Here is a 15,960-nt window from a genome sequence, read left to right on the forward strand (position 1 = left end):
AGGCTAAAATAGAAACCTGACTGCAAATGCTGAGGCAAAAATCACACGCAAAACAAAATGCCTTAAAAACAAGATGAAGAACCAGAAAGATGGTAACAATCTGAGAGCAAGTAAACATTGACTCTGAAAGCCTTAAGGCACATAACAAGTAAAGCTGGCAAGATTAGGTGGGGAAGAGGCAGTAAGCCTTTCTATTTCACCCAAAGAACCAGTAATTTCAACTGTAGCTGTATACAGCACTAGGGAATGTGCAGGAAGAAAGAGAAAAACATTCCTTTTCCAGCCTCTCAAAATCCTGCCGTCCCAAACTATTCCTCACGTTTGATGCATATGTCATACACTTCCAATTTATTTCATTTAAAAACATCATGTAGGTATTTTAAAAATAGAACTTCCTATAGTACACCATGAAAATGTATTCTTAAGTTAGAACTTTACATCATTACTATTAGATACTTTTATTTGCTACCTAAATTACAAAGCTTGGCCTACACAGGCATATAATTTAATGAGTAAAAAAAAGAAAGTTATTTATGCTCATGCTTATAGAAAATTAAACAATACCTTTTGAATCATTTTAAGCCAATCAGATAAATCATATTTTTAAAATCTTATAGTTTCAAAATATAGGTTTCTAAAAATAAACCCCACAGGTATGAATTATATCTAATTCACAGCAAATAAAATTATCAAAGTGAAAGAATAAGAAATTCAGCACATCACTCATTCATTCATGGAACATCTTTGAAATTCAACAGGAGCTAGACACTGTACCAGGCCCTGAGTACATACTGGTCAGTAAGACATTAATTTCAAGGAATTCAGAATCCAGTAAGGAAGGCAGGCCAACACACAATTTTGTGTGACAGAAGATAATAGAAAAAGTTTAAAAACCCAAGAACACCAACTAATGTTTAAGGACTTTTGGAGACCAACAGAAAAGACCAGTATCACAGCACAGGAAAAGGAGTGAAAAAGACAAGCACAGAAATTATACAACTGAAATAAATGATGTTCAATAATAGAATCAATAAAAGATAAACTCAAATGGTAAGACATTTCTCACTGATTCTTTTTCAAAATAGTAAAAACATGGTAATATTCATTGTTAGAGTAAGTAAAGGGGCAATGGCATACAAGGCCAGGGCCAAGGGCTGTGACCTCTCTATAGGATAGTATGGCAAAATGTATAAAAAGTTTTTTAAATGTGTCACAGTCCCAAAGTCATTAGAAGAAAACAAGCCAATATCCCTCATGAACACAGAAACAAACATCCTTAACAAAATATTAGAAAGCAAAACCATGCAATAGATAAAACACATCGTGACTAAGTGAAGGTTATCAAAGGAATTCAATGTTGGTTCAACATTAAAAAAATCAGTATGTTAACAGAACAAGTATATATTCACCTTAATAGCTGGGGTGGGGGGAAGCACGTGACAAAATTTTCACCATCCATTTTGATAAACGCACTAAACCAGCCAGTAATGGAATGGAACTTTCCCACCCCGAAAAAAGCATTTACACAAAACTTAAAGCTAACATCAGGTATAATCATAAAAGACTAATGTTTTCCCTCCCACAGACGAGGAAAAGAACAACGATGGCCACTCTCACCAGTGCTATTCAACATAAAATATAATTAAGAAAACGAAATAAAAGGTACACAGATTGGAAAGAAGAAACAAAACCATCTTTATTCACAAACCCCATTACCATCTACAGAGAAAATCCCAAAGAATCCCCCAAAATAAAGCCACTAGAACTAATGGGTCAGTTTAGAATGACTAGCATACAAAAATACTGAAAACAAAGAATTAGAAATTTGTATTTTAACAGTATAATTTATAATAGTATTGAAAACTATGAAATAAAGATGAATCTAACAAAAAAATGTGCAAGATAGACATGCTTAAAATCATAAAACCACACTAAAACACAGTAAAAGCCTAAATAAACGGAAAGATATGCTGTATTGTTGAATCAGACAACTCAAGATGTCAATTCTCCCCAAACAGATTTAAAGATTTCAATGAAATCTCAATGAAGATAACATAAGGGGGGGTTTTTTTTGTACCAATTAACTAGCTGGTTCAAAAACTTATAAGAAAATACAGTGGCCCAAAAAGAACCAAAACAAAATTTTTTTAAATATCAAGTTCGAAGACTTGTACTACCTAATTTGAGATTTACCATGAAACTAATCAAGATGGGTATTACTGGAGAAAGGATGGCTAACAGAGACAAGAGTCAAAGAGACCTACATATACGTGGTCAACCCTGGACAAAGGGGACAAGGTTCCTGAATGGAGAAAGCACTATTTAACAAAGATACTGGTTCAACTAGACCCCAAATTAAAAAAAAAAAAAGAAAAAAGAAAAGAAATAAAAGAACCTTAACCCTTCCCTCACACCATACACAAAAATTAAGCTAAAATAAACTTTAGCCCTAAATTTAAGCACTAAAACTATAAAACCTCCCAGGGAAAACATAGGAGGAAATCTTTGTGGCCTTAGGTTAACCACAGACTTATCAGATACAACACAAAGTGTATCAATTCTATAACAAAGAGTAATAAATCACACTTCAAAAACCAGATCATTATCCATGTACTTAACCAAAAACATTAGAATACCTAGGCTCAATTTCCAGGTATGCCAGCAACAAACAGTGCACGTCACTATCTTACGGTCTCTGTCTCCCAGTTGTTTTTTCCCTTTACCTGTGTAATGAGACAGTACCTACCTCACAGGGTTATTCAAGGACCAAATGAGATAATGTTCAGAAAACACCAAATTATACATTAAGTACTCAATAACGATGTTTGCTACCTTTCCAAGATTTTTATTTAGTTACTTAAACACCATCTGAGTTTCACAGTTCAAAATTTAGAATTTCCACTGTGAGTCTTAGAGTTTATTAAAAATTAGAGCTCAGCTTCAGTTTTTAATTCAATTCACTTTAAAGAAATGATGAAGAATAAATGCATACAAAATAAGAAGGGGACCAAGGAAGGGGAGGAGAAACACATTAACCGCGCACCTACAGACACTCCAGAAAACAGATGCTTTATCTGAATTCTCTCTCTTATTTTTCCTAGCAGGTACCTATAGAGGAACAAAGGATCTACATGAAACTTTTAACAAACCTTCATAAGTGGCCTTTAAAAAGGAGTGCTGGCTTTCTATTTAAGACCCTGCGTTGGTGCCCCAAAGCAAATGTCTCGTTACAAGTTAAATCCATGCTTAGGGAGATTAAATTGTTGTAAGGGATATTTGTAATGATTTAAATCAGAAAGTAGTATGTTAATAATCACAGTGAAGGATCGTCATGCTATAAACCATAGAACCCCATCACCTGCCTTCCTTACTGTTATAACCATGGCTCTGGCTACTTTTAAAACATGCCTCAGAAGAGCAGCAAATGAGATTAAATTCGTCAGCATTCTTAGAGTTCCCTAGGTTATGAACAAGGAGAATTCTCTGGCACTTATTCCATCTTTAAATATGGAGAAAGAGGGAGCCTTCACTTCAAAGAATGTCATTCTACACATTTCTCCTAGTCCTTCCTGCCCCCAGAGTTCCCCCCCAAAGGCCACAAGCAACACACAGTAAGAAGTGGTGGGAAATAACAGAAGACCATCCAGTGGGAATAAACTTACCTGTGGTGTTTTATTCTCTTTAAGGTCCAACCCAAACACATTGTGCCGCTTCACTGTAAAGAAATCAGCATCGTGTCCATCGTCCTCGTCCTCATCTCTGTCTAAGAACTGCCCAGGGGCTTCCTTGGACTCCCCAGTGCTAGGGACAGACTGAAGTGAAGACTCTTTTGCTTTTGCCAGTTTCTCTTCCATTTCTTCCTCATCTTCCTTCTCTTCTTCCTCTTCATCACTAGTCCCCTTACCCGGTGTGTATTCTGTCTCTTCTGGTCTTTTCCCACCTTTCTGAAGGATGGACATTTTCTCATTGAAGTAGGCTCTAAATTCTTCTACTTCATCATTGGTGAGGGAGGGAGCCCTTGGCTCAATTTGTTTGTGATCTTGGCTCACCACCAATTCTTTGGGGGGTTGTTTCTGCATTTTCTGAAGAAATCTTACCCGAGGTGCCACAGCAAGACCAAGAGATCTTAAACATGAACAAACGAAAACAGTTATCTCAGCACACTGATGGTGTGCTTATGGTATTATGCAACAGTTTCTCAAGAGTGGAGATCTATTTTTGGAGTTTTTAAAAAAACACTCCTCTGAAATACAACTCAATCTTGACAGATTAGATGATCCAAAAGGCAAGCCAAAAAATACCAAATACCCATCAGAAAACACTGAAGATACCTCACTTTTCATTAAGAGGTTAACAAGGTATAACATAAAGAGCATGAAACCAGAAACAAGGGAACAGGTCAAGTACTAAATCTGCCTATTTCCAGTTTACTTCTTTCAGCCTCGGCTCCCTCAAATACAGGATATCGATACCTACCAGGCCCACCTCACAGCTGTTGTAACAATCCGACTTGCTAACTATATGAAAACACTTTGTGAAATGTCAATACTAAACCTGGAAAAGACATGGTCAAGAAAGGACAAAACAGCTCTCTGCAAAGAACAAACTCAAATTACCACTGTCCTCTCCTCTTTTACTACGACATAATCACTTCTACAAAAATACATTTATTTATTTTTGAGAGAGAGAGTGAAGCAGAGCACGAGTAGGGGATGGGCAGAGACAAAAGGAGACACAGAATCCAAAAGAGGCTCCAGGCTCTGAGCAAGCATTCAGCACAGAGCCCGACGCAGGGCTTGAACCCATGAACCGTGAGATCATGACCTGAGCCAGTCAGACACTTAACCAATTGAGCCACCCAAGCACCCCAAAAAGAAAGGATTTCTAAACAAGACCAAAAAAGAAAAGAAAAATTATTTTCTCCTTCTAATATCAAGATTCACTTTATGATCAGCTCCTAAGTTCCTACTCGCAGATGGGAAATAAACTCCTGAAACCGGGCCTGCTACAATAAACAGCTAACATTATGACATGGCTCCATTGCCTCTTTCCTATGAGACATGAGTCAAGAAAACTCAGAGGTACGTGGGAAAGCACAGATTCAGAAATGGGACTGCTGATGTTCAAATCCTGACTGTCATCACCAGCTGTGTGATTGAAGGATGTTACTGAACCTCTATACCTCAGTTCTCTCATTTATGAAACGGCATGATCAGTGCTGATATCCTAGGGTTGTCTTAAGAGTGAAATGAGTTCACAGATCCAATGTACTTAACATACGGCCTGGCACACAGGCAGCCACTACTGAGCACCTCCCATTATTACTATTATGGAGACTATAGGGTGGGATCATAAACTCCTATCCATCAGAGCATTCTCTCAGTGTATTACAATTATAGTTGTGTGTCTTTCTCAGCTACTAAAACTTGGAGCCCTTTTAAGGTAAGAGTACGTACATCTATAATTTTTTAACATTGAGCACAATGAACTGTACATACTATTCAAAACATGTTGCCTAAGGAAAACAATTTCTAAAAACATTTATTATATCCTGCACACATAACACTGCTTTAGGTAACAAAGGGCTTCTAAAGGAATTTATAGATCAAGGAACTTACACATCTAAACACCACCAAATTAAACTATACCAATAATTTAGGCTCAGAAGTTAACTTTCTGCCTTCCTTAGACATCACCAGTAAAAAGCAAAGGTTGTCAACTGGGAACAGATGAGGTTTACTGGCTTTTATAGCAACAAAATGTCCCATTAATATGACCCTGCAGTGTCAGAGCCCGGTGCCTCTCCTGTTTACTAATAGCTCAGCTAAGTCAATCAGAAAACCACGACAGAACTTTTTCATGGAATACTAAAAGGGAGCTAATAACTGAAACCAAGAATCATATTCAGAAAAGGTGAAATTAGTAACTGCTACATAAACAGCTCAGTGACAAAAACATGTTATATCCATGGTGTGCAGTTTTCCATCAATTACCTACACAGAGAGTCAGGAGCCTCATGCTGTTATCTAGCAATTTCAATCATTCTAAAATGTTACAACTGACAAATTACCTATTATACTAAACTCACAATCTAATGTGAAGAGTAGAAAACAGCAACTCTCCCAGATACAAGTTTTTATCAGACTCCATTTAAAGGTAAAGACATTCAAATTCCTGGAGAGCAAGGCAAATACACAGACCTTGCCTTGAAAATACATGTGTCATCACTGACAAGGAATTTTATGCTGATATTTAACCTATGATTAACCTCAAGGGTGCTTTATAGAATTCTGTCAATGTTTTTCCCACAGGTAGAACCCCACTGAAAAAATGAGCATTCCTCCTTTATAGCTGAAAAGGTTAGGAAAAAAGTCCTTCAAATACTGAGCCAAAACAAACCAACAGTTCCTTTTTTATGTAATAGTAACCTCAGTTACTAAACGGGGATATTTTGCCATGGTAACTCTGAGTACCTATAAGAAACACCAAGACACAAAGAACACTCAGGCAATAAGCAAGCAGTTATAGGGATCAATCTAAAATAAAGGAAGAACTGACAAGGAGACTTGTGTCAAAAGCATAAAAAAGAATGGTCTATGGTGTTCCAAGCCAGCGTTAGAGGACTACAGACATTTAAAGATTTCAAACAGCGCTTACCAATTGTTCTCCACCTCCTTTAAGATGAAACTACAGGAAACTGCCAGTGAAACTTTCAGAAATCTTCACTTACAAGTAAGAAACTTCTTTAAACAACAAGAACTAGACACTCACCTAGTTTTCTAGTTTACGTAATCTTTTTCTCTGCAGATCTTTAACAGATTCTCTTAAGTTAAGGCAGAGCAGTTTCAATGAGGACTCTCAGAGAACCAGGTTGCAGACAAATGACCTCTACCTCTGAGGATTCACAACTAAAAGTGTAATATGAATACTTACAGGGCATATTCAGGTATAGGTAACTTGCTCACATCAAATATTTCTTTATCCTTCATCAGATACACTGAGCGTATATAGGAGACAAAACACTGTAAAAGTAAGAGGTTTACATGTATCACATACAATGGTCAGAAACGGAAAATAAATTTAAACTCAGATAAAAGAAAATTAACCAAAGGGATAAATTCAACAGTAGTGAAATATCTTAAAAATAAGTGAGCATATAGGGGCACCTGGGTGGTTCAGTCAGTTGGGCAGATGACTTCGGCTCATGGCTCTGAGCTTGAGCCCCATGTCTGGCTCTATACTGACAGCTCAGAGCCTGGAGCCTGCTTCAGATTCTGTGTCTCACTCTCTCTCTGCACCCCCCTCCCCCCATCCCCCCACCGCCCCCCCCCCCCCCCGGCTCACTCTCTGTCTCTCACTTTCTCTCTTAAAAGTAAACATTAAAATAAAAAAAATTTTAATAAAATAATTGAGCATATCTCCATTCTACATAAAAAAAAACTACCTTTTTGTAACTGTAATATTAGATAAGACTTTAAATTTGGTTTCATAAAGCCAACTCAACATAGAGCATCACCTTCTCAGAAAGCTATTCTACAAGTTAGTATCAGTCCATTGCAGTATAGTCTAACAGGGGGAAAAAGTAGGATATGTAATGATACAGATGACAATCTGAGCTCCTTATCTTACTAGCTGCTCAAACCTCTTGTGTCTCTGTCAGTTTCCTCATCTATCAGAGATCATAACACCTTCTATTTAAAATGTTATGAGAAATTAACCGAGAAAATGGATCTAGAGTACCAGGGTGTATCTTGTGGAATATAGTAAATACCAATAAATACTAGCTATTAGTAATAATTATTTTAGTTATTGGTTAAAGGTATTTATTTAGTTATTTAGTTAAAGGTATTCTTTATTTATTTATTCTTAGAAAAGAATACCTTTTCTAACATAATAAAATGTTACTGTATTTAAATGAAGCTTAATAAAATCATGACATGAAGTTTACTCCTAAAGCCTTCCCTTTTACATTATCACTTCAAGTAATTTGTCATCATGAACTTGTGTTATTTTTCTTTGGTGTTTATATAGAAAAAAGGTATCTGTAGACCAAGAACTATATAAACCAAAATTTAAACATGATCCTGATCCTTTATCAGTCTGTAACACAGTCAGGCAACAAAGATGATGAAACACATCTATGCAAGCGTTTCTTATTTTAAAATTTTTGTAAGTCCATTTAATTCCCATTTCAGTATTTCCTGAACTTCATATTTGTTATAAATTTATACTAATCCTTTCTTCAAACCATTTTCCCTGTCTCCAGAGGCATGAAAAACAATGAATGGCTCCAGTTCAAGGATAATTTTTCCCCTACAATTGTTCACACACACAAAAAAATCACCCTGGTTGCCTATCGTTTTTGTTCTCTCCAGATTATAATCAAAGGCTAGAAAATCACTTCTATGAAACTAGATAGCTTGCTGCTGCTGGCAATACAGTTAGCCATTCTGCTAAACCATGCGTGACACCCAATAAATCACATCATTTATTTCAATGTGCATTCTATAATCTTTGTTCTGGAAGGCTCATTTGTTGTATGCACAAACTAGTGAAACATCCTTCCATTGTTCCTTATTTCCTGATTCATAATTGAATGACCTCTTAGGTATGCAGTAAGTCATGACATCTCAGAATTCATGTATAATAGTTTTAAATGTGCATACTATTTCCAAACTTTCTAAAAGATTTAAACAATGTCTGCTAGATGATATCTGCACACACAAATGTTTGCATACCCAAAAATTAAGGAAAAAAAAAATCTCCCCTATAAAGGTCTTTTTCATTAGATTTCAGGTGAAGTGAGACTAGAGAAATCCAACTTGGCACAGTTCAGTATTTGGTTTTCTTATAATCCTCCTGATGTATCATGGAATTTCTGAAGAAAGTCAAATGTGGATATCAGTCTCAGGTCTGCTACTTAACAGCTTATGTGATCCTGGACAATATTTTTTTTTAATTTTTTTTTTTATGTTTATTCATTTTTGAAAGACAGAGAACAAGCAGGGGTGGGGCGGAGAGAGGGGGGGACACAGAATCTGAAACAGGCTCCAGGCTCTGAGCTGACAGCACAGAGCCCGACATGGGGCTTGAACTCACGAACCGCGAGATCATGACCTGAGCCGAAGTCGGACGTTCAACCGACTGAGCCACCCAGGCACCCCGATCCTGGACAATTTTTAATTTTCTCCATCTACTATTTACTCCTGTGTAAAGTCACATCAGTATTGCCTCCCTCCTGGGTTGTTGGGAAGATGAAGAAAGAACACGTATCAAACTGCCATGTAACAAAGTCACATCATGACTAAGCACTTGACACAAAGTAAGCATTTAAATTCCAGCTTTCATCACTCATGGTATTTTAAGCAGAGCGAGGCTAACTTGATAAAATATAACAGAAGTTAATTTTTAACCAGAAACGTAAAATCTGCTCTTTAAATAAAACTTCTTTCCCAAGAATATCCAGTTTCAAAACCATAACGTAAAAGCCTTACTACTGACCATTTCTCTGCTCAGGCTCCTTATCCACTTAGGATGCTCTTTCCACATCTCTTATTTCCTTCCTCTCATTTCATCTCTCTGCTGACACAGAATCCAACCTCTGAATCCTGACACTCTTAACTCACTGCTGATATGTTATGGGAGATGCAGAGAGAGAGATAATATGTAGATCTGGTAACCTCCATGTACATAAGAGCGTGGCGAAAAGGATGAGCTTTGTAACAGGGATTCAAATATTTGTCCGTTTAGAGACTAGGAAGCTGTTAGCACAACACAAAATTACTTCCCTTCTTCCTTTTCTAAAGCATCTACTGCTAGGCACTCTAGGAACTGAAAAGTAAGTTTAACTGAAAGTGGTAATTCTTTGTATTTGCTAATCAAGAGGATTTCTAAGTCAAAAAAAAGTAATTTGGGAACATTAAGTCATATTTATAGATTAAAATTTCATTCTTAAAGAGGATTCAGTAAAAGTGCTATGCTTTCTAGAAATTTAAGCTAATATAAGAAATTACAATAAGCTTGCTGAAGAAGCACAAAGCTGACATTTTCCCAGTTCTAAGAAATACATACTTTTTTTTTTTTAGTTTTTTAAAAATGTTAATTTATTTATTTTGAGAGAAAAAGAGAGAGTGTGAGCAAGGGAGGGGCAGAGAGAGAGAGAATCCCAAGCAGGCTCCATGCCACCAGCACAGAACCCAATGTGGGGATCAATCCTAAAAACCGTGAAATCACGACCTGAGCCAAAATCAAGAGTTGGACGTTTAACCGACTGAGCCACCCGGACGCTTCGAGGTACAGAGTCTTTTTAAAAGTTAAAGAATGTTCTGGTTATCTGTGAATTGCACCACTTGACTACCTGAAGCATAACCATGAAACGTAAAGTAGTAGAAAATGATGAATTCTAACTTTATTATATGCTCCATTCCAACTAAGGTATCCAATTTACCAACGACTTACCCTTTGAGCTCTTTCTTTTAAATCTTGATCTTGTGCTAAAAATGATTCCAATTTTTTCTGGACGTCTATAAGTTTTTCTGGATTAATTCTTTGTAACAAAAAAATACAGGTTAAACTTAGACATCTCAATTTTAGAAACTGAAAACAGTATATAGCATTTTCCTATCTTCCTCAGTATTTTTAAACCTATAACATTATTTCTCATCTAGGAGCCAGATTAGACTGAAATTCCACTAGACGTAAACCTGACTCTCAGGTATTCTGCATAATGCAGGGGGGGAAAAAGATCAAGATCAGAAATCATCTCTAAATGCCCCATGCTAAGTGAAAGATACTAAGGTTAACATTCAATTATCACTGGTTGCTTCTTAGGTCCATAATGTTAGAAAATACTCTAACAGGAGATCGGTCCATGCAATAGAAAAAATGAAAGTTAATGTCATTGTTGTAAGTACTTCCATTTTCAGCCAAATATCATAAAGCCAATTTCAAATAATAAGCAAGGAGCCAAAAGATATAAATAATGGTCTCCTTATCTGGAAATCAGGCACAATGTAACAGAATTGCTACTTAACTCCACCAAGGGAAGCTACAGGAAAGAATGAAATTCTTACAAGGGTCTATGTTTCACAAAATAAATCCCACTTTTTTCCCTGATTATAAACCGAACCACTCTGCTCCTCCAAAGCTGGGGTAGTAGTAGATGGGGGTGGACGAGGTGGTTTTTACTTTAATTATAAAATCATATATAAAATTAAAGACACAAAAGGTAGAAAACTTTCACTTAGCCTCAACAATTTCAACTCAGTCGTGTTCCATCAAACCCTTACCCAACCCACCTGCCCCACTTCCCATCTAAACACCCTCCAAATCTTCCCTCCAAGTAAAGCCAGGATGTTTCAAGGACCCCAGTGCAGATGAAACTCCGATCCTGATCAAATCTGCTGACAATCTGAGTATCTTCAATGGACAGCAGAGTCCTCTGAAAAGGACATACAACCCTACAAATTTTATCCAATATGTATAATCTTTTCAACAATCAATGTCTGCTGAAGCTAACAAGTTCTCCATTTCATCTTATTTTCTGCATTAACAGTCTTCCAGAAAACGTGTTTAGAAGAACACTAGCAAACAAAAAAAGTCACAAAGCAGACAGCGGAAGACGAGAGGGAGGAGGGAATGAAGTGTACATAACTCAGCATGATGATTCTGCACCTCCGTTCTCCTGACGGTAACTTCAACACACCCAGCAGTTCTTACCTGATTTCCTTCACAGGCACTTTCTTCTGGAGAAGCTGCTGCACCATCCCTTTTTCTTCGGAGGGAAGTAAAATTAATAAAGCTTCACCATCCTCTTTGTACCTAAACAAACAAATAATCTCTTCCACATCAGTGCAATCTGCATTTTACATTTCAACAGTCTGACAAACAGGTAACAAAGAAGCAAGTTCACCTAATTAGTAAATATTAGGAATGCCATTTTGTTCACTTCTGTGACGACAGACAAGTAGGGCTCTGAGCATCTTTTTCAACATTCCACTACTAGTTACAATTCCAAGTGACTTTTAGGCTATACCAAGGTAGGAGAGCCAGATCCTAAGAAACAAATCAATTAAAAGGAATTTCTTAAATAGTTCTCTGTAGCAATTTCTCATTTAAGCCACGAGAGTATTAGGTTACAATTAGTCATGTAAGAACATGGCACCCACTGTATTAAGGAATCAAATCATCTTTCTGGGGATTTTATACCTTGGGAATAGCACTGTTTTCAGAAAACAGTGCTATAGTTTTAAGAAATGGATCTCTGCTCAAGTGAAAAGCTATCCTCCAATCCATTCTCTTCCTTCACCTAGTAAAGTTCTTATTTCATGCTGTACCACCAGAAATTTCAACGTAACTGGGCCACAATGCCCCCACAGCTACTAAACCTCTTGTGTTACTTGCATACAGACTCCCCTGTAACTCAGGGTCAGCCACTACATGCAAGCAGTAAGACAAAACAGAACTGGATATTCGTAGAATGTTTTTTAAAGACACAAAATGAAAAATATTCTCATCAAAGTACTCTATTCAAGGTTCATGCTATCAAATGTGAGGAGCAACTTTTTTTTTTTTTTCAATATATGAAATTTATTGTCAAATTGGTTTCCATACAACACCCAGTGCTCATCCCAAAAGGTGCCCTCCTCAATACCCATCCCCTACCCTCCCTTCCCTCCCACCCCCCATCAACCCTCAGTTTGTTCTCAGTTTTTAAGAGTCTCTTATGCTTTGGCTCTCTCCCACTCTAACCTCTTTTTTTTTTTTTTCCTCCTTCCCCTCCCCCATGGGTTTCTGTTAAGTTTCTCAGGATCCACATAAGAGTGAAACCATATGGTATCTGTCTTTCTCTGTATGGCTTATTTCACTTAGCATCACACTCTCCAGTTCCATCCGCGTTGCTACAAAGGGCCATATTTCATTCTTTGTCATTGCCACGTAGTATTCCATTGTGTATATAAACCACAATTTCTTTATCCATTCATCAGTTGATGGACATTTAGGCTCTTTCCATAATTTGGCTATTGTTGAGAGTGCTGCTATAAACACCGGGGTACAAGTGCCCCTATGCATCAGCACTCCTGTATCCCTTGGGGAAATTCCTAGCAGTGCTATTGCTGGGTCATAGGGTAGGTCTATTTTTAATTTTCTGAGGAACCTCCACACTGCTTTCCAGAGCGGCTGCACCAATTTGCATTCCCACCAACAGTGCAAGAGGGTTCCCGTTTCTCCACATCCTCGAGGAGCAACTTTTTATAGTTAAAACCAAATAAATTATTTAGTGAGAAACCTTGTGCCAGGCCTAAACTGTGAAGAACACAAAAAAAAGAAGAGTATTTCTGTCTTCAGTGGTCAAACAATCTAGCTGACTAGAAAACACAAACACACACAAAATCAAGACAATATCCCCAAGATGGTAACATCACTAAATGTCAAAGGACGACCAGGGGCAATAAATGGCAAAAACTCAGAAGAGGAAAAAGACCACTCAGAGTGGATCAGGGCCAGGTAGAATTTGAGGAGGACCTTGAAGGTGAACAGAAAGGGAAAAGATAGGGGCGCCTGGGTGGCGCAGTCGGTTAAGCGTCCGACTTCAGCCAGGTCACGATCTCGCGGTCCGTGAGTTCGAGCCCCGCGTCGGGCTCTGGGCTGATGGCTCGGAGCCTGGAGCCTGTTTCCGATTCTGTGTCTCCCTCTCTCTCTGCCCCTCCCCCGTTCATGCTCTGTCTCTCTCTGTCCCAAAAATAAATAAAAAACGTTGAAAAAATTTAAAAAAAAAAAAAAAAAAAAAGAAAGGGAAAAGATAGGGTCTTCCAAAGCGGGAGAATGGCATGAACTAAGGAGTGGAAACCAGAAAACATAGGGCAAACTTAGCTAACTTAAGATAGGAGAAACCCAACCGAACCAGGGTAACCAAGTGGACAGCAGGGAGGATTGCCAGATGGGTACATCAGAGTCTGGTTCTGGAGAACTCTGGATGGCTGTGTATAGAGAGACAGAATACCACTGTACACAATTTTATCAATGAACGCTGGAGGGGAAAATTGTGTTGACTTATTGTATGTACGATAAACATGGAAGGGCAATTTCACATCATGCTGATTTTAAAACTCTACTCCAGGGGCGCCTGGGTGGCTCGGTCGGTTAAGCGTCTGACTTCGGCTCAGGTCATGATCTCACGGTCCGTGAGTTCGAGCCCCGCGTCGGGCTCTGTGCTGACAGCTCAGAGCCTGGAGCCTGTTTCAGATTCTGTGTCTCCCTCTCTCTCTGCTCCTCCCCTGTTCATGCTCTGTCTCTCTCTGTCTCAAAAATAAATAAACGTTAAAAAAAAATAATAATAATAAAAAAATAAAACTCTACTCCAACAAGCAAGGTGAAATTCCAGGGTACTATCTTTATAGAAATATCTACATATATGTATACACCTTTATGAGTACACACACACAGAAAAGTAGGAAATAAAACATATCCAAAGTGCTAAAATTTATCTTTAACTCATATATGAAAAAAAAAAATTTAAGGGGCCACTAAATGCCAGGCACCAAAACTGACATAGTTGTGGCTGTTACAGAGCTTACAGACTATTAGGGACAGATACCAAAACATCAAATAACAATAAAGTGGTAGGAGTGTTAGTAGGTGTGCAGGAAGCTATAAAACCGTAACAGAGAACTCCACTGAATGCTGTCTAGGTGTCAAGAAAACTGCCCTGGGCAAATGGCTTCTAAGAGCAGAGATCTAAAAAATTAGCAATTAGTCAAACATTAGGGGAGAATCCGGTTTTCCAGGGAGAAAAGGCAGCATCTGACGAGAGTCCAGTGGATAGTTTTGTCTTCTTCAGGCTGATTAGCTTTTTCTAGGGTTTCTAATGCATGGGTATTTAACAGGAGATAGAGTAAAGCTTTTACTGTTTCATAAATGAGAAACTAGTACCAAATACCTTCCTCACTGTATTTCAACACCTACTACGATTCAAAATGTTTCAACATCATTTACTATGAAGAAACATGAAAAAGCATTCCCCTAAGCAGTACTGGATTAAACCATCTGTGAAGGCAGGAATCACTACTATATGAAGTATTGAGGCAAAACCCAGAGCAGACAAGGTATCTGAGAGACATCTCAACTTCTGAAGCTCCAAGATCTCACCAACAACAGGTTAAAGGCAAAGGGGACAGATATCGGTTAATAATGACTACTGTGCTGTGCACTATATCAAAATGCCCTCAAGGTAGCCAAACTCTTGAGATGAGGTCAATTATCTTCAGAAGTAAGAAAGCTTATCTCATGTGGCCCAGAGAGGAACAATTAGGAAGAAGGGAGATGGGTATGGGTGGCTTAAAGGGTAATCGATCTCTTTAACATTCTATATCCAAATTCAGAGATGGAGAGAAAAAATAAACATGCCACCAGGCCTACATAATGTGCGCCAGAACAGGGGCAAAGGGGTTAACAGAAATCTCTAAGGTATCAAAACAGCATTCCCTGAAGCCCTTGGATCTTCAGATGGACGAATAAACAAGAATAATAAGCCTAATCATTATACCTATCTTGTCTACCCATTCAGGTACCCAAGAATAATCTGGAAGAATAGATCAGGATTCAAGTCACACATGGGCCATATCCAAACCTTTTACAACTATAGCCAACAGACACATAGATCTGCACAAGGTTAAGACAGAGTACAACACTGGAATTTAGAAGAACAAAATTCCCAAAGGAAAATGGAAAAAAAATGTCCAAAGTCGAACCCCGTAAGGCAAGCCATCTACAGAAAAGATCATAACTGGCCACTTTACCTACTGAACATCACACACATCTTTTCCCTAAAACAACATACAGAAAGCACAAATTATCTCCTACACACCAACACCCAAGAATTTCCAGTAAGCTTTCATTTTAAAAATAAATACACATTTGAAAAGAAGGCAGAAGCACATTTTTTTTTCTTTCAAATGCTTA

The 15,960-nt window shown here is 37.8% G+C and overlaps 1 protein-coding gene across 1 annotated transcript in view; it reads right to left on the minus strand.

Moving 5' to 3' along the window:
* Positions 1–15,960, minus strand: part of DDX10 (DEAD-box helicase 10) — a 268,337-nt gene that overhangs the window by 212,348 nt on the left and 40,029 nt on the right. Inside the window, exons 10-13 of the mRNA XM_019469241.2 lie at positions 11,719–11,820; positions 10,459–10,546; positions 6,934–7,022; positions 3,663–4,125 (exon numbers count right to left, since the gene is read on the minus strand). Of these exons, the coding sequence (XP_019324786.1) occupies positions 3,663–4,125; positions 6,934–7,022; positions 10,459–10,546; positions 11,719–11,820 (742 nt within the window). The remainder of the gene's footprint in view (positions 1–3,662; positions 4,126–6,933; positions 7,023–10,458; positions 10,547–11,718; positions 11,821–15,960) is intronic.

Source organism: Panthera pardus, unplaced genomic scaffold (genome assembly GCF_024362965.1).
Source record: "Panthera pardus isolate Hobbes unplaced genomic scaffold, ASM2436296v1 HiC_scaffold_12, whole genome shotgun sequence".
In the NCBI taxonomy this organism is placed as follows: domain Eukaryota; kingdom Metazoa; phylum Chordata; class Mammalia; order Carnivora; family Felidae; genus Panthera; species Panthera pardus.